Source organism: Rhodnius prolixus, unplaced genomic scaffold (genome assembly GCF_049639745.1).
Source record: "Rhodnius prolixus isolate KJV_2025 unplaced genomic scaffold, Rpr scaffold_7, whole genome shotgun sequence".
In the NCBI taxonomy this organism is placed as follows: domain Eukaryota; kingdom Metazoa; phylum Arthropoda; class Insecta; order Hemiptera; family Reduviidae; genus Rhodnius; species Rhodnius prolixus.
Window position 1 is genome coordinate 40,433,105 of NW_027411582.1, and position 24,106 is coordinate 40,457,210.

Consider the following 24,106-nt stretch of genomic DNA (forward strand, 5'->3'; position numbering starts at 1 on the left):
TATCACAGGTTTGCGAGGGCTAGAAATAGTTGCTAGGTAACAATTGATCATGTTGGGCTGCTTCATTGTTTTAGTAGTCCTTTTAAGGAGGTTCCTTTAGTCAAAAATATGGTTTAAAAAAATGTCTTACTTGTAGTGTTTATGTGACCATTAGCCCTATTAAAAAAAAAAAAATGCAGGAAGCTTAAACTTTACTTTCGGGGACTACCGGATGTAATGAAAATCCCCTAACTGAAAATATTTTTTTTCCCAACTGACTCATACTAACTTTTATTTGATTTTTTCTTCCGGTGAAATTCGATTAAGGGAACTTTTGGGAAATCCTGGACTCTTCATCTCTTCTTCTAGTAAAATGCCATTTTAGCAGAATGTGTGGATTAACTGTCGTGTATATACGGTGCATAAGCGTTATATTTGCTGGGGGAGCCGTCTTGTATCCCAAATAAGTCCAGTGGACACGAAGACTTATTAAGATAGCTGGCATTGTGGTTTTTTACAGACACAACAGATTCAGAAAACATCGATGGGTCAGCTACTGTACAGGAAGAGAGGAAAATTTTCTTCCTGATTTCGTTAGAATCGCTGGTTTACGAACTGAGACCTTTGGTGCTACAACCTGCCACTTGTGGTCTATTAGCCTCTTATACTTTAGCTGCTAAAGTTCTGAACTTAAGAAAATGGCGATACAGGAAGTGCTATTTCTTCGAAGGATTCTTTTCTTGAAAACTCATATTATAAAAGGGTTCTGGTACTACGAGCTTCCTTTAAAGTCCTTCATTGGCGGTAGACCAGTATTGAAACCAACATTTAGTAATAACTCGAATCTAGTGGTGTTAGTGTGCATTGTGATAAGAAAAATGTTTTTGTGATTACACCATCAGATATTTTCGTTGCATATCTATTGGTAACCAAAAAATGAAGCAGCTTATCAAGGAAGAAAAGGCTTTTTTAATTACTACAAATGTTTGTAAATTATATAAATATGTAACTATTTTTAGCCCAGTTTTGGTGATTTGGTAATTGTTAATTGGTGGCTTTTTTTAGCCTACTTGAGGAATGTTGTTAATTAGCACTATATCAGTGCTACACCTGAAGTTGATTCTAGAACTTTCTCTGATTCATACATTGTTTTCGGTTGCGTTTTGACTGAGTCTTCAGAGATGCAAATCTTTAATTCTTTTTGTACATATTCAGACCTTATTTCTAATAATCTATTTATTTTTTTCTGCAAAGTATCTCTGTATGAAGTAACTGTTATGTTGGTTGTAAGTCTGGAAAAGTATAAAATTGCCAAACATTTCGCGGTAACCCAAAAGACCTTGAAAACATTCACAAAATAAAAGTGCAAGGGCCGCTTTACTGATTTCCAAACTTTGGCTCTTGTTAGCCTACAACTTTTATTTGAAATTTATTTCCAGAGAAATTCGATCAGGGGAACTTTGCCATAAGTAACATTTCGGTCCTTTCACTTGGAAATTATTGAGGATGGCGCAACTGAAAGGGCGCAAGAAACTTCTTTAACCGGGAGCACTACTTCCAGATAGCTTCTTCACTTTTCGGAGAAAAAAGATGACTTCCCTGAACTTCGAATACTGTAAAGTAGTGCTTATTTTCCAGACGGGCTTTACGTCTCAGTTGTCAAATTAGGGTCCTGTAGCCGTAAACTGAATCTTTTTGAAATCTCGTTTTTAGGAAATTCAAGGCAAGGAGAGGATTCCATTAAAGTGACATTTCAGAAAAAAAAAAGTTTTACAAAGGGTTAAATTTCATTAAAAATTTAAACTGTTTTATAATTTCGAGTTTTAAAAAAGTGTATGAGTTAGAACTTAGAGAATTGTCGCAACATTAATAGTTTAGTAGCATTATTCATATCTAGTCGTTCAACCACACTACTATTTCTTGTAGGTTGGCCACAGAAATCAAAATTTCTTCCTGGTTTTGGAAATATTTCCGTGTTTAGGGCTTGAACTTTTAATAAAAGGATTTCTGCGTATGAGGCTGATTAGTTTTTTTTTAAGCAGAAGGATTTTAGATTATTTATTTCTGCAAAATATCTCTGCATGAAGTAAAATTGTAGGCTGCATGCTTTTCGTTCAATATGAAATTTCCCAAAGCTAATAATAATGTTGTAATTCTTTAAATATACATTCTTTAGTTGTGCGCAATTTTCTGTTTATTTGGAAAAGTGTTTTCTTGTTAAGCCAAATTCTATATTTTCATCACAAAATATTGTTCATGTTTATCCATACACATTTTGTTGCTTGCTTTGTTTTTTCTTTGGATTTTGTTTTTCTTGTTCACTTTTAGATAATGAAAGGTTTACACCTTGATTCTAACAAATATGACAACGTATACCCAGGAATCCAGGTAAATTTACCACTTTTCCATCAAAAAAGAAAAGAAAATTTTTGCATGGAAATATTTAAAACTCGTTTGTACATATATGTAAATAAAGGTTGTTATATTATATAAAAGCGATACAATTGTTAAATTAATTGCGCTATCAAATTGCTAATTGAATCCAGCAGTATTTTGATTGACGTTGTTCAGACGTTTACTTTTCCGAACATATTCATAATTTAACTAGCGTGGTTGATTTCAGAAATTAATAAAGACTAATCCTTAAATCCGTAAAGGACCAACGCAATTTAGATGATTTTATCTGTCGGTGCACGGATGTTTGTTTTTTCTATTTCTGACTGGTTTCGGACTCTCATCTGCCAGAGGTTATCAAATAAGTTTGGTGTAGAGAATTTGCTTCAACTCCATTTCTGTCATACAGCGCATTTGCTGTCACCAGTTTGGCGATCCCTTCTTCATTTGCTATATTTCCAAACAGGAGGTACAGACCTTGAAATTTCTCCTCAGTTTCCTTCTAGGAAAAATCCTCTATTTTTTATTTACGTTTTGTTTTTGGGTGTTTTTCTCACAAAGACCCCAACGTTTTCATTAAATTTTGTACGCTGATTGCAGTATGCTTCATAAAACTGTTACGGGGAGCCGTAGGTTCCCACTAAAGTGCCACTCTAGTATAGAGTACGGTCTCATCACCTGTGGTTCACTAACATCTCTTCAATGTGAAACAGAAAATGCAAATTTGTTGAAAATGTGTTATCAGCGTTTTTTTCCCCCTAATTGTTCCGAGAAAATTGTGGTTAGGGTAGACGTTCTTTCCAGATTTTATTTTCTGGAAAATTCATTTTGAAACTATTGTTGGGGTTAAAACAAGGATGGGTGGTACATGGCGAACTAGAACTTTAATGTGTTGCTTCAGGAAATACTACGTATTTTCCACCTTGTAATATTATCGCTCCATTGCGTTCATTCGAGATGGGTATTTTATCCCCGTCACTAGACACTGAGTGCTTTGGATTAGTCACGAAGAAATGAGAACTCGGACACTTTAATTTTTTCACCTTAGTAATCGGAAGAGCTTTTCCTGGACTTTTAAACAAGCCATCCGCGCTTTTTCATAATTTATACTTTTAAGGTTGCTTAAGAATATCCAGCGGAAGTGAATTAATAGCGCAATTTAAAACAATTGAGTTTGGTTATTTAATTATCTAACGGCAGTTTTTAATTTGAACATGCTTAAATTACTTGGTGGTATTCATATTTAGTGGATTAGTAATGCATGTAATAATTACTCCCACATTTCCTATAATTACAATAACTTTCTTCAGTACTTATGAGAAATATGGTTAGTTACTTTTTTGTTTTTTAATTTCAGGAAGCTGTGATTAATGATCTGAAAAATCGAAGTCGTTTAGTACAAGAAATGAAATTATTACAACAGGATGAAGTGTACAACGGAGCTTTAGAAGACATACTGTTAGGATTACGTAGTGAACCGTATAGGAGAGCAGATGCTGTACGAAGATCTCAACGCAGAAGAATAGATTCAAATCGTCTTTCAAGAACATTGGAAGAATTAGAACTGTGACAATAAAATAAAGTTGTTTATTTTATTTAAAAGAAATAGTTGAAAAGAAGATTGTGCTGATGTTGTTGTGAGTAGTAATTAGTTTTATTATTAACGTTTAAAATGGGAATTAAATGTGACCTACGTTCAAGCCCTCCAACAGTGCTTTTTGTTGGGTAGTCCCGCGGGATATAGTTTGCACATCTTGAAGTTAATTTTACTTTCATTCTTCTAAATGATTCCCTCCATTATCTTCTCTCCTATTCTTTTAACAACTATGACTCTATCTAGCTCTGCCATTCCGAATCCCAAGGCACCTTCTCTGCATCTGCAACATTAACTTCTTTTAAAATTTCTTTGTCAGCATCAAGTATTCTCTGCGAATCACCTTCAGTTATATGTAAAAACCTATGCTGCGCGAGTATAAAATTTTATTAAAATTAGGAAATACATCTAGAAATTAGATTAATGTCTGAATGAAGTCCAGGGACCTACGATGGGTGAAAAGAATTAGAATCGGGTAAATTTTCAATTTTGAGTTTCCACGGAAATGTTTTTTTTTTAAGAATCCTAAGTATGAAATAGTAAAATTTACAAATGTGTGTGTGTGTGGCGGCTCATCTGTTTACTGTAGCGATACTCTTTCCAACTTCTCGGGAAATATCGTTCCGGAAATTTATTCATTTTCTCTAGTCACTCCAAAGCAGTACGGACCAAATGATTGTGGCGTAGCGAATAGAATAAAAAGTGTAATCACTATAGGAGTTCTAATGGCCGCTAATGATGTGTTTGCTGGGTGTAAGCCCTGACCCGGCAACTTAAATAATAATACCTAGGCATTCGAAATATTTGGATATTGGAAAGTCTCCCAGATAATGCCAAAAGTTCCAGCATATTTAAGAATAAGTAAACCCTGTTTTCACCGAAATCGGGAACGAGGTAGTTGCCTGCCAATTTGGAGAGTTTTCATGGAATTCCCTGGAACTCGTAGGATTCTATTATCGTTGCAGTAGTAATTTACTTGTTTGACTGAAATTTTGAAAGCTTAGGTTCCTTTTCGAGTACATCAACTTCGTAGGGAAGGGATTAGCTATGCGGTTAGCGAATTGGATTCCCATGCGGAGGACCTGGACCCGAATTCAGCTGCTGACCCTTAGATTTTCTCTTCCGAGGAGCTTCTTACAGCTCACTGGTCTGTAACGAGAGAACACAGTCCGGAGCCAGCAGTCTACTGAAAAAAGCTCTGGGCGCCAATAACCTCAGTTGTTCACGCGCTAATTCATTTTCAGATTTGTAATATTTGTATTTTCAAGAGCGCAATTGTTGTTGTTCTGTTTTCTTATGCTACGTAGATGGAAGCTTATATATATAACAATTGCGTGAGAGTGATCTACTTTCTGGGATCCCATACTGCACTTCTGTTTTTTTTTTTTTTTTTTTTTTTTTTTGCGCATCAACAGCTGAGGTCATTAGCGCCCGGAGCTTTTTCCAGTGCACTGCCGGCCTCCGGACAGTGTTCTCTCGTTACAGACAACACTGTCCATCACCGGACAGTGAGCTGTAAGAAGCTCCTAGGAAGAGAAAATCTAATGGGTCAGCTGCTGGATTCGAACCCGGGACCTCCGCGTGGGAGTCCAGTATGCTAACCTCATAGCTAATCCCTTCCCTCATGCACTTCTGTTGATTGTGTTTTAGTCTCGAATATTTCTTGCCTAAATCCTCTTGCATCAGCTAATTGTAATAAAATAATTTTTCTTCTGTTGTATTTTTCAGATATTCTCACAGTAAAACCTTCACAATAGACAAAGCCAGCATTAAACTGGGCAACGTGCCTGCTCTTTTTCATCCCAACATCATCAAAACCAAAATACGGCAGATTTCTGTATTTATTATTATTTCAAAAAAAGACATTGTAAATGCAATAAAGGAGAGATAATAAAAGTAATGTAAATTAATGAAATAAATAAAAATACTCATTTTGTTTAATATTTTAAAATGTAATATCTACGCGTTGGTAAACACGATTAAGAACTCCAGTTTTTGACGGACCAAAAATTAACTATATGTTTAAAATAATAAGACATTCCTTCAAAATGGACTAAATACATTCTATTTACCAAGTAAGTTGTATGTTGATAAAATTGTAAATTTTTGTAAAAACAAATTTTCCCCTTTATATTTTGTACAAAGAATATTCAAGAATAAATAAATATTTATGTACATATTTAAACATTCCGAACCATGGCTTAACAAAAATTAATAATCATGAAATCGATAAATAAATGTTTGTATTAATCGAAATGGGCAGATAGAGTTTTAAAAATCCTTATTTTTTTTTTTAATTTATTTTATACACATATATGTATATATATAAATCATTCAATCCATTCATTTTTTATATCATAGGAATAAAAAATAAACAAAATGTATGTGTGTTATATATTTTGTTAACATAAACTTATTAATTAAAGAACGAAAGAATAAAAAAAGCTCTTTTAAATACTTTATTTCATTAATTTTTTTACAATTAAATATGTACATACATAGGATTGTTGTGTGTATAGTAGATGAATGATTTGGAGGAATTACGAAAAGAAGAGTTTAATAAAAATAAGTCCTGGGGAGCTTCTTTTTTTCTTTTTTTTTTTTAAAGAAAACCACTGGCCCTTAAAAATCTCGTATTATTTAGTTTTCTGTCACTTGACTTTTCCTTTATTTTATTTTTTGTCATAAGATTATGATTTGTAAATTTTTTGAGAAATTGTAAATTATATTTATTTAGAAATTGTTGTAAGTTTCAGAACGTTGGAAAATGACCGCTAGATCCCATGGAATTTTATTATTTAATAATATCCTGAGAATTAAGAAGATTATAGCGTACTATAAATTTATGTATGGTGCTTTATTTGTATAAATAAATATATATATTTTTTTTTTAATGAACTAAATTATATTTCTTTCTCTAAATCTATGATTTGTGATACATATTTGTTAGTCTAATGTTTCTTACCTGATTCCCCGGGGATAGAATAGCCTCGCCGCTCACATCTGCGCCTGTCCATTTACTTTGAGCTTCACCAACTTTCTCTCCCATTATTAACAAGAGTGGTTTCAAGAGTGATGTTCAATGACTAAATCAACACTAAAGCTTTATTACAGAATGATATAAGAACTCAATTTTTCGTCAAAATTAAAAATACTAAGAATTTTTTAAGGAAATTCTTGCTAGCGGTAAAGATCAATAACTTTTTAACATGTTCAGGTTACGAGTAATTGGAAAATTACATTTTAAATAATTAAAATTATTACCTAAAACTTGTAGTTTTACAGAATATTGATGGTTTCTCCAAACCAGAGTAGTATTTATTAAAATGATTTATGGCTGTTTCTAACATAGAAACAACCTTTTATAAGAGCTATGTTCTGAGAAGCCACCAATCTAAAAAATTCTAAATAAGTGAGCTTAATGATCCAAGAAACTATTTGAAAAGAAGAGAAGTTTTAGATTATTTGTTTTAGAATCTCTATAAGATGGTAATTTTTTTGGTACCTATTCTGCTATTTGGTCTTTTCATTTTAGTCATATAGCATAAAAGGCATTTTTCCGTTTTTTACTAACACTTGAAATAGTCGTGGTTTTATAAAAAATGTTGTTTTGTAGTCCCACAAAGAGAGATTATCGTAGCACTAAATGGTTCACATCGTTGTACCAAGACTCTCTAAGAGAAACAGGTGGATAAGTCTTTATTATCCTACCTTTGACAAAGTCGCAGGATAACTTCAAGGTAACTTTACAAACAACCACCACTGGAATAAATGAAATTCAATATGAATGTTTTATTAAACTTATTTCATTTTTCTTTTTTAATACAATCATATTTATTTGAAAACGTATAATACAAATAATCAAGAAATTTAACTAATCAGAAAAATATTTTTTTTTATCGTCAGAAAAGTAACAAAATTACCACAGTAATATTTTTAAAAAAACCATTAAAAAAGGAAGTCTAGTTACCATCCACAAGTTCGCTTTAATATGTAGTTCTCTCTTATTTCATTTATTTTTTATACATATAAATATATTTTATTTGAATTTTAGTTTTCTAATCATTAATAAAATCTTAATTAAAAAATTGCTCGGAAGAAAAATCATATTATATTTGAACGATTGATTTCATATAAACAGCTGAGTTAAAGGAAATAGTTTTTTCAGGAGTGGAAAAGTTAATTTAAAGTTGCATTAGTTATTTGTTATCTAATGATGTAATAATAGCTTTAGCCTTTGTTAAAACAGATCCATACAATTTAATTTTTATAACATATATCTATATAATGATTTAAAATATATGAAAACTTTATGATTAATTAATTACATATATATAAATATATATACGTATGTATAAGGTAAGTTTTTAGTATATAAATGTATGTACAACGAATTTTTTGATAGGCACTGTTAGTAAACCGCGTCGAAGTGCATAGCTAAATTAGTTTCTTGTTTAGAGTACCTTCTTAGGCTGTTCAGTGTGTGGCTTATTTACGACTAGGGAAAGCGGAAGTATCTGCATTTGTATCCTGGTCTGGTGTTCTCCATTCGAGCCAATAGCTCAAAAATAAAGCAATCAAACCTATTCTCGACATGCTCCCCATTCTCTCAAGACTTTGTAGCTTCATCCTCAATTCTGAGCTCTGTTTTGGAGAAACTCAGTGGCATCTCAAGTCAAGAGAAATAGAATAATCCAGCATGTTTGGGTGCCGATGTGGAAGAAAATGGGATTTCCGACGCCTTGGCAAGACATGGTTCCAAATCCCCCCTTACGGGAGTCTGAACCCTCTGATGGGTAGGCGAAACTTCTCACCAAGAGGGTTTAGGAAGAAAGCGGAAGTCTGCTGAGCTTAGCTCTCTTTAGGCATCTGTTATTGGAAGAAATGTGAAGTGTCTTCACACTGTGTCAGAATAAGTTTTCATGCTGATGGGTGTACTTACAGAGCACTACCGAATCAGAGGGTACTTGAAGAAGGTGGGCCTAAAATTTGATGGCGCAAGCAAATGCTTTAGAGTGGAGAAAACTCCGGTGCGAGGCCACCAGACAAGCAAGGTTTAGATCCTAGGAAGCTACAATAGTTCCTGGAGGAGACTGTACCCTCCCTAGAACCCTCCCAGATATCTCAAATTTGAGGCTGTGCTGTAAGAGTCTTTCTTACCTAGCATCGATAAAGAAGACGCATTAAATCTAGAAAGCGCGAATAAAGAGAAAAAATGGGATAAAGATTTTCGCTTTGTTTTTTATGTACAGAGCTTACTTAGTCTTGGAATGAAATACGAGCACCTCAAAAGTTGGTAATAGAGGCTATGTGAACTCAAATATCGATCGCCTTAATAGAAACGTAAGTTTAAAAAGTTATTACCCAGGACACACCCACCACGTCTTTCACCTGTTTTGACCATTTTATAAAGAGCACCTCCTCTGCAGAAACCCACGTCAATATCCCTAATCATGCTTTGTAAACGATATTTGTTTATAATTTGTTCGTTATTTTATTTTAGTATTATTACATTTTGTTTTGTAGAGTTTAATGCAAATAAACTTCAGCAGTCAAACTGCTAATTTAGTTTTTTTAACTCAAAAAAAATACTTTCAGTGATCTTCAGCATTTGATAAATTTTTAAAATAGTTTAATTAATGTTTTAAAAAGTAATCTAAATTTCATTTTAATTTACTAAACTAATGACTAAGACAATTTTTCTTTGTTTAAAAAAGATTCATTCATTTATATGAATTTATTTTGTACAATTATTTAATTAAAGAAAAATATTCTTTTAATTCGGGATGAATGTTTTTTCTTTTCAGTTATTTTGTTGACTTACTTTTATCTTCTTAAGGTATTTCCAAGTATTAGTTAGGGGAGTTTTTCTTTTTAATTTACACTCTTTAGCTATGCTTTGAAACAGTTGGAACAAAAATGAAATTGAAGATAAGAAATAAATTTAATGGTCCTTAGATTTTTTTTAAAAAGAGTTTTTCGAACTGTTCAGTTCGTTACATTAAAAATTAGAGTTAGACGCGAGCCAAAGCTGACAGATAAATTTGTCTGAGTTGAGGAAGTTTAACAGAATATACAATATTCAAAATAAATGTTTTCAATATGAGATCATTGGCGCCCATTTTCCGTCCATTGCAAGCTTCTGGACAGTGATTTCTCGTTTTAGAAACACTCTCCATCACAAGACAGTGAGCTGTACGAGGCTCTTAAAAATCTAAGGGCTCGGTTCGAACCTGTGGTCTCCCGTGGTGATTCAGTGCGCTGGCCATTGATCTAATCTTTTCCCTGGAAATATTATTCGCAACTGAAAATACAAATCAAATTTCACTATTATTTTCAGATTTAGCAAATTAACTTGATGGGTGAAAATAATTTTTTTGGGAAGTTTTCCGATAGATTTTTTGGTATTATTCGCACATCCTTTAAACAATCCCAATGCTACTGGTACATTACCAATTCTAATCACAAACGCATTCAAGTTTCTAAAAAAAGGAAGCGCCCAGGTTTCAGAATCGGACAACGATATTCAGTTTCCAAGAAAGCTTACGAATAACATTTTAAAATACTTCAGTTCTGAGCAGGGAACTACATGTGGTTCGAATTAAATATACGTTAGCCAAAGTGCCAAGAAAGTAACGGGTGACCGCAGTTTCACGCCGAGTTGTATTTCTATTTCGGGAATCATAGGTTGTATTTAACATGAGAGTGGCTGCCACGTATTCACACAATAAGTTCATTCTAAGGACAAGATACAATGCGGATGGCAGAAGGAAGTATTCAGATTACCAATCATCAGTTCCCTAGGACATGGGTATGCTGGCCAACTTGCTGGAATATACTACTCCGCCACTCCACCTGTGAAAGACAGGGAACTAGTCTATTCGCCAATTTGATGAACCCCCACGGGGAGACATTGGTGACGACAGCTCGTGTCAACATAGTTGTGTGTCAGCAGTGTTATTCGCTATAATTTTTTCAGATATAATCTTTTTAAAAAACGGTTCATCACTACTCGCATTGAATTTTTTAGATTTTCAGCATAATAATGACGCTATTTTAAGGATTACGTTAACAAAAAGAAGAAAAATAAAACCTAAGAAAAAATTTCAATTTCAAAGTAATAGTTAAACTTATTACATTGCTATAATTAAATATAACTTTAAACTAAAACTATTTCGTACACAGAAAATATTGGAGAAATTGAGAATTGATTAAGGTATGATTGAATGTAACTGTAGTTTTAATTTAATAATTCATCTAGAAATTTGTACGAATTAAACATGATTGGTGCATAACATAAAACGTTTAATAATTATTTATTGCATTGGATTCTCTTCTTAATTAATGAATATCGATTACAATTCAGAGAATTCATTATAATTACAATTTAAGCTAAACAACCGATGCTTTTAATGAGATGGGCTGAATTTTTATTCATATATTATGACTGACTAATTGAAAGAAAGGGTAATTGCTGTTCTCTTCATTAAAGTGGATATCCGTGCGCTCTGGACGCAATAGTATAAATGATTAAATTACTTCTTCAATAGAAGTCTTTTGCGTCTTCTACGTCGAACAACTGTGGAAGCGAAGAAGTCAAAAACTGTACCCTCCATTTCCTACACTTATGCAAGACTCACTATTAAATCGTACACCTCAAAAAACTATTGGTTGAAACGGAGAATTCGGAAAGGCGTAATTAAACTTTGGTAGAGTAAAGCCACTACTGAGCATTCTGTAAGTGGTATATGATAGATGATTCTATTGATATTTTTTGCTAATTATACCTGGTCTATTGAAAAGTACGAAAAAAATAAAACATTTTGAGAGCTTCTCTGATGAAAGCTGGAAAGTTTAGGCTAAGATGTTGACTCTAGGAGTCTTAAGACATTCCTTAAGCGGAAATTCAAGCATTTGGGACGGGTATCCAACCTGGAGGCAGGAAACTGGAAATAGGAATCTGGAAACTGTAACCTTAGCCAAAAGTTGCTTTTAAAGGTCAAGTATGGAGCCTGATGATGTTAGTATTTTTTTCAAGAGTACCCTAAATTAGAATACCCTAATTTAATTTTGACATAGTCTGTTCGTATCGGAATTGACTGAGAAAGTTGATTTTATATGGAAAGCAACCTTTTTAAGGGAAGCAGAACCATTTTAGCTATTGGCCACCAAGAGTTCAGAAAGAGTGAGAAGATAAATCAGCACTACTCTGAAGCAAATTCTAAGGGTTGAGGTCAGCTAAGACTTGTCTGGACATTTCCGCCAAACTTTGCACGGATTTTCTTCCATCATGCCAGAGAAATTGCGGATTCCTCACTTTGACAGCCCAGCTTGTTTAGAAGTGCTGCGAGTCAAAGATTCTGTTGAGTAAATCTAGTAGCTTAAAGTGGTGCTAGAATGACTTATTCCCTCTGAAAGAGGAATTATTCAAAGCAATGCTCTCTGGCTTCATCTTCAATTCTGAGCCTTTTTGAAGAACCTGATCGCTTAACCCAAAAAATGCAGCTGAAGGCAGCCAATTCTCCTATTTTGTCGCAGTAAAACTTTCCTCAAAAATTAAAACTGACCTTTAGAACACAATTTGAAATGGGGTATTGTGGTATTCTAATTCACTAAAATATATGAAACATTAATAGGTGGTTTACTGCAATTATTTAATTAATAATTGGGACAGCCAACCAATCGACGACTAAAACCTAAATTACTGGTAAATATGTCAAAAATGTTTATTAGTTTTCCTAATAAATAAATTTACAAAGTATACGAGTAGAAATCTATTGGAGTCTCTGTAAGAAAAGGCTGCTGCGCTTGGACTAACCTTTAATCCTCTTCTACGTGTTCTCAGCGTTCTCGAATAGTAATTCCAGAGAATTAGTGAAATGCGCTTTTCAAAAAGTTGGCAAAACCCACAGCTTTTGAAATAAATGAAAAAGGCTTGAACTTATAGAGAACGTAATTCTAAATCACTTATCTTAGCTGCACTTGTATGCGGTAAATTGGTTTTAGAAAACTAGTCACCAAAAACAATTTTTTTTTTTAACCTCTTACAAACCACAGCTTCTCCACACATTCATTCTTAGTTTCTTCAAATTGTTTAGGAGATTTTTTAAAAGTTGCTCTCAAAAGAAAAGTAATTCTTATATAAACACATCTGTTCCTATCTGAGTGAACTCAATTTCCCCAAGATTTTGTTTCAACGATGTTAACTCTTCAAAATCTAACGAAACAAAATTTAGCACGTAGGTTTTTTTTCTTTAATGGTTTTTTTGAGGAAGTTTATAAATATACATACTTATATAAACTATATGCTATATGCTCAATTTTGTTTCGTTAGATTTTATTTATTTTATACAGGGTGACTAGAGTTATATGCTCCACCCACTTCTTTTTTAAACGGCGGGAAATTTCGAAAAAATAAAAAACACTTATTTAATCATTTTTAGTCTAGTTTATTTTTAGTGATTCACCCATTTTTTTAAACCACTGTATCTCGAGATACAGCATCCAACTTTTGTTTTTCAAATGGAACGTTATATTTTTTTTTGGCATATTTTTATAGTATTTGAGCTCCTAAAAAAAACAAAATAAACATTTTTGAAATCGGTTAGGTGTTTCAAAAGTTATGGTAATTTAAAATATGAAAAACAAACAGTTTATTGTCAAAATTGCGTTATTTTTTTTTAAAGAATCTGTATAAACTGGGCACAATCAACGGATAGGCAAGCCAAAACACTGGACTCCCACGCTTTGCTTGTAGCAGCACTTATGGAGGCGAAATCAAGATCTAGGCAGACTATTCGACGTTCAGGTTGTTTTTTCTACAAACGTTTGGTGTGGAGTTTTAGGAAATCAACTAATCGGCCCCATACTTCTACAGAGAGAAAAAAAATAAGGTAATTTCGACATTAAACTGAAATTTGTTTTTCATATTTTAAATTCCCATAACTTTTGAAAAACATAAACGATTTGAATTTTTTTTTTTTAGGAGCTCAAATACTATAAAAATATACCGTTCCATTTGAAAAAAAAGTTGGATCTCGGGATATTGGGGTTTAAAAAATGGGTCAATCACTGAAAATAAACTAGACTAAAAATGATTAAATACATGTTTTTTGTTTTTTCGAAATTTCCCGCCGTTTAAAAAAAAAGTGCGTGGAGCATATAACTCTGGTCACCCTGTATAAGAGTCAGACGCATTGATAGTTTTCCTCCAAAGAATTTTTTTTTTATACCTATTAAAAAAAGAAAAGACAGGAATCTCTAAATAGTTTCCCATCCTTTCTTACATGATACAAAAAATAAATAAAAGAGAAAATAAAGGTAATTACACAAATATTTTAAGTATAAAAACAAAAGAAAAATAATGTGATTAAGGTTTTTTATACTCTCTTTTGTTCCCCTGTATCACATACCAGCTGTTCTGTTTTACAATTTTGAAAATATTTCTTTTATAAATTCTTTTTTACACAATTTGCAGAAGTACTTCAGTTAATATTTCCTTCAGGAATTTTCCATTTATAATATTTACACATATGCACACTCAGAAACGGAAATAGTCAGAAAATAGTCCCGAAAAAATTAGTTTTCTTTAAATAGAAGATTTAAGTTTTGTTCATGCAAATAGAAGTGAGCTGAAAGCATGCGCGTAAGAAAAATCCAAAATGTATGTAGATTCAAAATGGTGGGAGTTATTACAAATTGACGTATTACTATAATTCTTGGGAGAGTAGATGTATAATGTGATCAGATGTCACGCTACTTTTCTTATCTTATTAGTGAATAGCCAGCTCAACCACGATATATGGCGCATGTTTCCAACACAGTCCTCGTCTATTTGCACAAAATTATTGGAGATGGTTTGTTTTCAAAGTTATTTAGGAGGTATTTCTTAAAGGTCTATTTACGCTAATTAAGAGTATATTTTTTCAAAATTAGTATAAACAATGTCTCTATAGGGGAGCGGGCGGCGGAGACAAGGTGATTGGTGGTTGCGATTGTGGCAACGATGATGTCGTTTCTTCGTTCATCAGCAACGGATCGTCGCGGAAACATTTCAGATTGATAGTTGGTAGGTTCAGTTCAGCGTTTGGCAGATGATCAGCACTTTTACTCTTGTTGCCTTGGCAACCGCGTTCAAATAGCGGCTCGGTGAGTTCTGAACGTGTTGGCTCTATGTAGACGGCTGAATTGGTTCTAGAGCGGCCACCCAACAAACGACGGCTTCCGTTTAACCAATCATCCGGCACTCTTGACAGTTGTCGCTGTGGTAACACAAAGAAAAAAATGCAAAGGAAAATTATTAATTTTGGTTTACAGAAAGGTTTAATTAATGTAATTTCATCTAACCTAAAAATAATCAAAAAGTCTCGTAGAAATCATAGCATAGCGCAGCAAACTGCTGCATTACTTTCTCTTCAGATTTTGAATTTGCAGAAGCACCGAAAAGAAATTTTACCCCTCCCCTCGTGTCCAACAAGAGATTAGTTTGCAGGCGTTACCAGCACTTGACAGCCCTAACTGAGAGAAGAACCGCCTTGTCTGATAACCCTCTGGAGTAGCTTCGTTCCCTCCATAGTGCCATTCTAATACTCTTCAGTTTTCCAAATTACTAAACATTGTTGGCGGCTTCTAAATATTCTAGATAATACTTCCAAGTTTGAAAGTTCAAAAATTCAAAGTTAAGAGACTCATATTTTCACAGTTGAGGGTGAGTAAGAAAGCAGTAACTGCATTCTGACGCTATGATTTCTAGTCTTAATATTAATGCGCAATTATTGCAGAGACATATTATCTTTAAAGAGAGCCACCCCAAAAAAAAAAAAAAAATTCTTTGACCAAAACATTCAACTTCATTGTTTTTGTAATGAAATTCCATTCAATTACAAATGAATTTTGCAAAATTAATAACTTATTCAAAGTTTATGAACTCCTAGTTTTGGGCCCTAAAGTAAAACAATCCGTCCAAAGTTCCAAGGTCGACCAGAACTTTAAATTGAAGCGCTAAGTACCGTGGCACAGCATGTAACTTTTCAACTTTGCTCCTTCTCTGCATAATTAACATCGCATTCATATTTTGTCTGCAACTACTATAATAAATTCTAGGAATCAAATAATTTTTTGCTTTCATTATATTATCACTAGTTGCATAACTTTGTGTTTTTATTTTTACTTAATGCATCTGTGATTTTTAAATTTTAAGTTCTATACACGGTGAAATTTGAGCACAACAAAGAAACCAAAATTCAAAATTGCTGATCCATCATGGTAAATCTTTATTTTCCTTCGTTTCGGCAATAATTTACTCAGTGTCCGATTTTTAAAACGGATCAAACCAGACTCTAAGAATCTACTTTGGGCTGTTATTGTCACTTGCTTTAAAGAAGAAGAACTTTACACTTCTGTATTCACCAGTCCGCAAACTCCTGCTACTTTTGTGATAAGTTATTAAAAAACTGAAAGAGAAAATTGCAGGGACCGTAAAGTTCAAACTGTTCATATTAGAGCACAGTCTGGACTGTGAGCAGAGCACGTTCTAACAGGTAACTTTCTCATTTTGTAAGTGTAACCTATAAATTGAGGACCACCCCACATGAATGAGATTGACCGACGAAGGAAGTGGAAATTTCAGTGGCCGAGATCAAGATAGAGCGCCGGCCAGCTCTTGAAGAAGAAAATAGTATTTATCTTTCACCTATCAGCAGGACTTGGTCTTACTTAGACGGATCACTATTTGTATTAAAAGGCAGGAAGTGTCATATCATCTGCATCAACTTCTTCGCCTGCTTCTGACTTGTTGAGAGGAAGCTTTTTAGAAATTTAGCCTCGCTCAAAAGAGTACAGATTCTGTAGAATCATTATCATGTATCCTGATCGGCTCCCAGACGGGAAATATCTTTCTTTTAACAATCAATTTTAGAGGATATCCAACAGTTCACACTAGCCTTGAATTTACTTGGAACGTCGTGCTAACCGAAGGGCCTGGCTATCTGAAGAGATTCTCTATCTTATTTTCTCAGCAGCACAAAATTATAGCTGGAATAATGATCTGATTTTCAATTCAGAAAATAAAGATTTACCTAAAACGCTTTACTGAAGTGAGGTTGTGTGGTGCACTGGTGCTGTAAATTTAGAACTTCATTTACATCAAAATATTCTACATAGTACTTTCTATAAAACAAAAAACAAATGCTTCTACAACAATTTTTATAATTCTACTATCTTCAGTCTGCGCTTTCTACTCTACGTTAGTTCAACTGTCAATGAGATCTACCTTCATGCTCTAGAGATATATCTAAAAAAATTTTAAAGAAATTTAGCAGCAATTATCTAAAAAATCAAAACTTATCTAGAAAAATATTTTGTAGAAACACTTGTTGATGTATTGCATTAATGTAATATATATCTATATTTGCGCATGCTAGTGGCTTCGAATTTTATTAATTACTCAACTCAGACGTTGTGTCACAAACATTTGTGAGCAATTATTGGTCTAGAAAAATTTCTTTTTCCTTTATTTTTATTTTTATAATGTCTAAAGCTAGTTAAGGGTTTACTAGCTGCTAAAACTGGGCGTGTTGATATGATTGGTTGATTCTACGTGGAAGTTGATTCTACGTGAAGTTGGATTGTGGTTTTAAGATTACGTAGGAAGATGAGGAAAGTCAAGAAAGGGAATGGGAAGAATTAACGAGGCGCTAATGTCTACCTGCAGTTTCTCTCTAGAAGGTGCACATTCCTTTAAGAAAAATGGAATATTTATATATATATTTGAATCTGCTCTTTTGAGTGGTGGGATTATCTACTCTTTCCAAATGAATAATTTGAATATGATCATTTCCTTTAAGGAAAACTAAATATGTTATTTATGTTTGTAAATCAGCTGTGTCTAGGACGGATTCTTTCATCTTGCGAAACAACATAGGGTCTCATAACTACAAATAATAAGAACATTGAATCAACACAAAAAGAAATGCTAGCTCTACTTTTTCACCCTTGTATCTCATTGGGTGACTATAAGCCGATATATTTGTAAGGTCTGCATTGACTGTTGCAACACTTGTAACTTAATTCCATCACACATGATCCTTAGATTACCTATAAAAGCCAACTCCTCAAGTGACTTGCAGATCTCTAGTTCAGGAAGAAAAGTAATTATGTTTCTAGTCTGCTAGTTTTAGGAACTTACGGGTGAGAGATAACTGGTAAAGATCTACTTGACGGCTTGCCTATAACTGACTCACTAAGGCTCCTTTTTTGCGCCTGGTTACTTCGTAAGAATACCTCACAAGTACTTCGAACGCTTCGCAAGATGTATTTAACTTCCTTCCAATATATCTTAAAAATCCTTAATTAGATAGATTGCCGACATAATTTAATTTTGACCCGTTTAAAATTAATTTGAAATTAAGGGAATCCTGGACATACTGTAACTTTTTCTAAGCTGAACATGTATTTTCAACAGGTATCATGTTCATGACAGAATGATATTGCAAAACTTTCCTGAATAGAATGTAGCAGAAACTCCTGCTAGACCCCTTGAACACACTTCCTTTGATTTCTACTTTCGGGGAATTAAGGTATGGGCAACAATTGTAACGCAGTAATAGCCTGAAGGGGCTTGGTTCCTGAACCATAATGTTAAACCTACTAGGCGTTTCAAATTATTTACACAATTTAAGCATCAATTGTGCAAGAGTGAATGTGTTGCGAAAAGCTGGAAGTAACGCCAACACCAGGCAGTTCGTTCGGCTAGCATATCAGCAAGGATGCCAAGCACCCGGAAGAAGTGGCTACATACTGCTGAATCATCATAATGCATTGAAAGCTTATGATGATTCCAAAGAACATCTATTTGAGAAGAGTTTACTGATAAATAATTCATATTAAAAAGCAGGAAATGATCATATGCGGTGTTTAATGAAGTGTAAATTACACCAACTAGGGTGAGGAGATGATTGTCGATGAATGTGAAACAAAATGAACAGTAAAAAGAGAAAAACAAAAACAATAACAAAAAAATTCAAGTTCAATACGATTTGCATGTATAATTAAGTTTGTTTTTGTTTGATAATACAATTTTTAGATTTTTGCTTCAGTTTCTGCTTTTGCGTTAATAACTCTTACGGAAGGAGCAATTAGGCGTCGGCTCGATGGAGAAGTGCGAACCTGCAGTTACAGTCTCTCGGATGGTGTTGGGGTCTTTGTGGTGGGCTGGAGAACAGCACGCAGCAGCTTGATGTCTGGCACCAACAACATTTTATTTAATACAGACCGTCCTTCCGCATCTAACTAACTACACCAAAATATCTTACAGCTAGTCACCCACTCAAACAGCTTAATAAGCGAACCAGATCCAAATATCCACCCACTTTGTTAACTGGCCAAACAAATACATACGAACAAATAAATAAGTTTTCTCATTATTTGTATTTACTTATTTTCCAAACTGAAACCAGGTTTCGTAACAATGAAATTCTAGGGAATCACAATGAGTTTTATACTGCCATTTATTTTATGATTAACGGCGCAGAAAAATCTTTGCTGTAAACACAAAAGCATTCCATAAACCTAAATGGTTATGAAAGAATAAGTTTTAGTTGTCGTGTTTTATTTATTTTCATTTTGTGACTAAAAAGCAGAATGGCAATAAGAGCTTGAATTGGTAATAGATACTAGTTCTTGTTTAATAAGAGATGGACATGGGTCAAAACTAGCTAGAATGAAATTCCGCAATAACGGTACATTTCAATCGGAATTAAGTTATCGTCCAGTTTGAGTGGACTTTAAATGTCTCATTCAAATTTCAGTATCTCATTAAAAGATGTAAGACAAGAAAAAACTTTTTGGAAAGCGACAGAAAGTTGCGGTGGGGGAGCGAACCAGTGCTGCTTCTAAGTTCTAAAATCTAGAAATGAGTGCTTAATAATTCTTTGGAAACTCTCGTTAACTTTAGATACTTTTGAGGTAGTGCATTGTAATGTAAGAATGCCGTGGGAGAAGAAATGTCCTAATTTTGTAATTTGTTGATAGAAAACACAAACGTGTTTCCATGTTTGTTCAAACCTAGGGCAAATGTATTGAGGAATGGCTGCTTTACCAGCACTTCAAGCATTGTTCATCATTGCAATGAAAGGGTCTTCAGCATTGCTCAACAAGTCCAGAAGTGAACTCACAGAAAATTTATATTTAGTTCAGTATGGGAAATTTGGAAATAGAAATGTACATGCCGAGCTCATGAATAATTTGAGAAAATCGAGCTGAAATTTCACTCTTTAAGAAACATTACACTCCGTTGAATCTATGGAACGAAACTTCATGCCATAAATATTGGCATTCCATTAATTTCCAAAATGTTCTTCATTTTTTGTTCTTCTGAAAAAAACTGAGTGTGGAATGCTTCTTTGCCTGCAAAGAATGCTAGTTCATTTAATTCCATTGTAAAAGTTCTTGCCAGGAAGTAATAAGAAAACTTTACCCCAGTAGACAAGCTATAACAGGCTATAACAAAAGTCTGTCTGGTTTTACCTCTTAATCTTCAACTGTACTTCCACTCTGTTTACTTAGCAAGGTTAAGTAAATATTTTTTATTAGTTTTAGCTCTTACTTTCAGATTATGCGATGATCAAGGATGACATGTTTAATAAAATCTCAGCACAAATAAATACTCACAAGAAATGGTCTTCTGAAGGGCGGAGACTAATATGTAAGAAGGGTTAACTCAGAAAAGTATCTGTTATCCGAAATAGAGGAAGGCTGCGAAAAAGGATGCTGACGGCTGGCCAGTTCAAAAGAGAAAAGATATCTTCATCTCAAATAAATTTCGACGACAACAAAATTAATAAAACGCAGTCTTGCAAGTCTTGAAGAGGTTATACGTACTTATTACGGGACCAACATAAACCATGACCGATTGCTAGTTCTGACTTATTACCTTCTGTTGGCAATAGTAAAAGGAATCACGCATCGGAAAACTTTCAGTGCCACTCAAACGGTAATCTGCGGGCAAGCAGCTGGTCCCAGAAGCTGTGGAAGCACGTTTTTTACGATTCATTGTTGTTTAAGAGTGATTTTTATTACGACAATCCAAGGAAACAAAAAGCTACGGATTGGATGAAGCCAAACCTCAAGAGATTTAAAGAAAAGGATGAGTGAAACTATTTGGCGCTGCTCTCCTGAGCTGACTGCTGGCTATCGTGCGATTAGATCCAACTCTAATGTCCTCAGCAAGAGCACGACCTGTTTTGGCAGAAAGTTATCTCTCTCTGGCACTCCTCCAACAGGACAATGCAGGACCACATGCGTGTCGAATCTCCCTTTTTTAAGCTGAATGATTCATCTTCTGTACTATTTCCCACATTTTACTAGTTAAAATAATACGGGTAGGCGAAATGGTAGGCTCTAAAAGATCGCTGCTGTTATCGGAAGCTCATCAAAGTGTTGGCCCGCAATAAGTTAATGATATCCTACAGTACGAGCAAGTTGAATAAATTATGCTGAACTTTTGCACATTTACAATATTTGCTTGTTGCGTCACTGTAAAACGAAGTTGTGAATACATTAATAAAAGAGGTGAAAGACGAGTAAAAAATAATTTTTTACTGACAAGAGAAAACGTACAGACTTTTATTAATTAATATCAATTAATTTATTATTATTATTATTATTATTTCTGCAGCCGTGTAATAATGATACAATTATTATATCGAAAGTAGTGAATGATGCTTTATACTTTAGATCTTAAGAGAAGTAAAAACAAACGCCACTATTTCTCATTGCAGAATATTTCAGAAATATTATTTAATTCTAACCAGCACTACTAGTGAAAAAGAAGTAATTGTAAATGGATTTAAACAACTAATTTGATTATCAAAATGAACAAGCTGTAGAGAGAATGACTGAATAGAATTTACATTACTTATTAGTAATTTTAGAGTCTCGTAAGACAGGAAGCCATTTACTAATTAGATTGCAATTAAGTCTTTTCTACTTTCTACTGGTTTTATCATTCCAGTTTTGTCCAGTGAATTCTTCATCACTTTTTAAAGTTAAGTACGCAATCTAAGTATTTGCAGTTGACCATGTTTGTTTCACGTTGCGGAAAAAAGTAGACTGAACTTATCTACTAAGACCATCTAATCAAGTATCACACTTCTTTAATCTCTGTTTGCTAACTTGAAGCAGACAGTAATAAATAGAAGGTAATAAAAATTAACAAAATTAGTTTTAACTTTCACACCAACTCCTAATTAGGCGAATTTTAAAAAGTATATAAATGTAAAAACTCTAAGCAGAACCACCAGCTGAGTTTTTCGCGAAACGAATCTCTTAGTTTTATTCTTTCTTATTTAAGTGAATGTAAAAAGCAAAGCAGAATTTCTTATTTTACACTCTTTAATTTTTAAAGCTAAAACTTTCGTGAGATTTTTCTGTTAAATTTATTTAATTGCTGACATTTAAACATAAGTATGCTAAATAATTAAGTATCTAAAGTCAAATGAAAAATAAGTGCTACTTTTCTGCTCAGTATTCTCACAATAAAATAGAAAATTTAAATAATAGAAAGCTTGAAAGCGACCTTCAAAAGTATAAAGTTCTAAACATAAAACTCAGATAATCAATCTCTACTTCAAGCAAGAGGTACTGGAATCGTATTAAATTTCCAACCTCTTGTTTACATTAAAAGGTGTTTTGAAGTCTCCTGAGCATGGGAAAGATTTTAGCGCATAAAAACAAGCGCCGAGTTTTCTGAACAAGATATCTCACAAAAATGATTTGTAGAGGGCTCAAAACTCGGTGTTCCAGTCTGATACAACTGTCGCATCTGAAGCTGAGTAAGGATTCGGATGAAATGCTCAATCAGAAGTGCTACTTCATTGAAGAGATGTTGGGGTTTTTAAGTAAGAGTTGTTAAGCTGAGATTCCAGTGGGACGAAAAGATGTTAATATTCCTGAAGGAAAGCTTAAGATCTTTCCAGTTTCAGCCCCATGAATTTTAAAGCATTTGACCAAATTCTTTTCCAAAACGTGTAGGACGAGCTTCTGCCAATGAAGAAGCACGTTGTAATAGCTCCAAGTCATTAATGTAGGATTTGTTTCCTGTATCTTCAGGCAAAAAGAGGTCTGAAAGTCGAAGCTATACAACTATACGTTGTTTTGAAGAAGTCTGGGTAGTTACGCCCGTCCACGTCTTTAAGATCTAAGATAAGAGGGGCCAGAACATCTTCAACACTACAATACATTGGGAGAAAAAAAAATTAAAGTAGATAGAACTTTCATAAATGCAGGAATTTCTTGGGGAAATGGGCTTGGTTCGAAGTGAAGAGGTAATATCCAGCCACTAGGAGCGGATCCTCTAAGTATATCTTCGGGTTTCTTCACAAAGCGGAGGACATGAGCACTTTGCTCAGCTTCTAGCCACTCTAGAACAGACTCAATGCCTGGCTCATCATAAAGCTTAAAAATTTATTAAGCAGATTCTTCAGAGAACCTATGAGCTTCAGCGGTTTCATTCTCTAATAAAACTCCTTTCCTTCACGCAGCTGCTAATTTACCTTACACCCTGAAGGACTACGCCATCGCTTATCAGAGAGTGTTTGTAACACCTTCTATTGGAGGTATAACTGTTTCTTTTCCGAAAAGTCGAACGCTAAACCATCAAGATCTTTGCACGGACACAGCATACGTATTGAAATTTTCTCTTCTTGTCTAACCTACGTTCATCGTTGGATGCGATGCTTGTGTATCTTCAGTGCGCGGAACATCCTATCCGTCCGCTTTGTTGAAAAAAAATATTGCATTAAATTTAAATGAGTTCAAAACTGAACTGATTTCACCATTCCTCTGGCCACCTAAGACTTTATTCGAACGGTTCGGATGACGTAGTATTTTTATCCACATTTTAATCGAATAAATTAATAACAAATGTTTGCTTTCATAGAGCTACAGATGAAAGTAATGAATAAAAATACATTTGTTATCATTAAATCGATTAAACTGCGCTTAAAAGATAACGGATTAAAATGTATTCGTTATTTGAATCGTTCGAACAGTTCCATTTCTGTCTCAGGCCTGGGGTTTCGATTCCACATTCTTGCGTCTTGCTGAAACCCTTTCTTTTAGGTCTGCACTTTCTAGGCTAAG

The 24,106-nt window shown here is 33.9% G+C and overlaps 2 protein-coding genes across 10 annotated transcripts in view; one reads left to right on the plus strand and one right to left on the minus strand.

Moving 5' to 3' along the window:
* Positions 1-6,568, plus strand: part of Frl (formin-like protein) — a 115,364-nt gene extending 108,796 nt beyond the window's left edge. For 2 of the 3 annotated variants that reach the window (XM_074115370.1, XM_074115369.1), the window contains 2 exons: positions 3,731-4,010; positions 5,696-6,568. In XM_074115370.1, coding sequence (XP_073971471.1) covers positions 3,731-3,943 — 213 coding nt within the window. In that variant the 3' untranslated portion in view covers positions 3,944-4,010; positions 5,696-6,568. Of the gene's footprint in view, positions 1-2,307; positions 2,368-3,730; positions 4,011-5,695 lie in introns of all 3 variants that reach the window. The other variant, XM_074115368.1, reaches the window with a different exon arrangement.
* Positions 6,569-7,739: 1,171 nt separating this feature from the next.
* LOC141447628 (uncharacterized) overlaps positions 7,740-24,106 on the minus strand; it is a 145,413-nt gene continuing 129,046 nt past the window's right edge. For all 7 annotated transcript variants that reach the window (XM_074115377.1, XM_074115375.1, XM_074115371.1 and 4 more), the window contains one exon: positions 7,740-15,228. In XM_074115377.1, the coding sequence (XP_073971478.1) occupies positions 14,917-15,228 (312 nt within the window). In that variant the 3' untranslated portion in view covers positions 7,740-14,916. The remainder of the gene's footprint in view (positions 15,229-24,106) is intronic.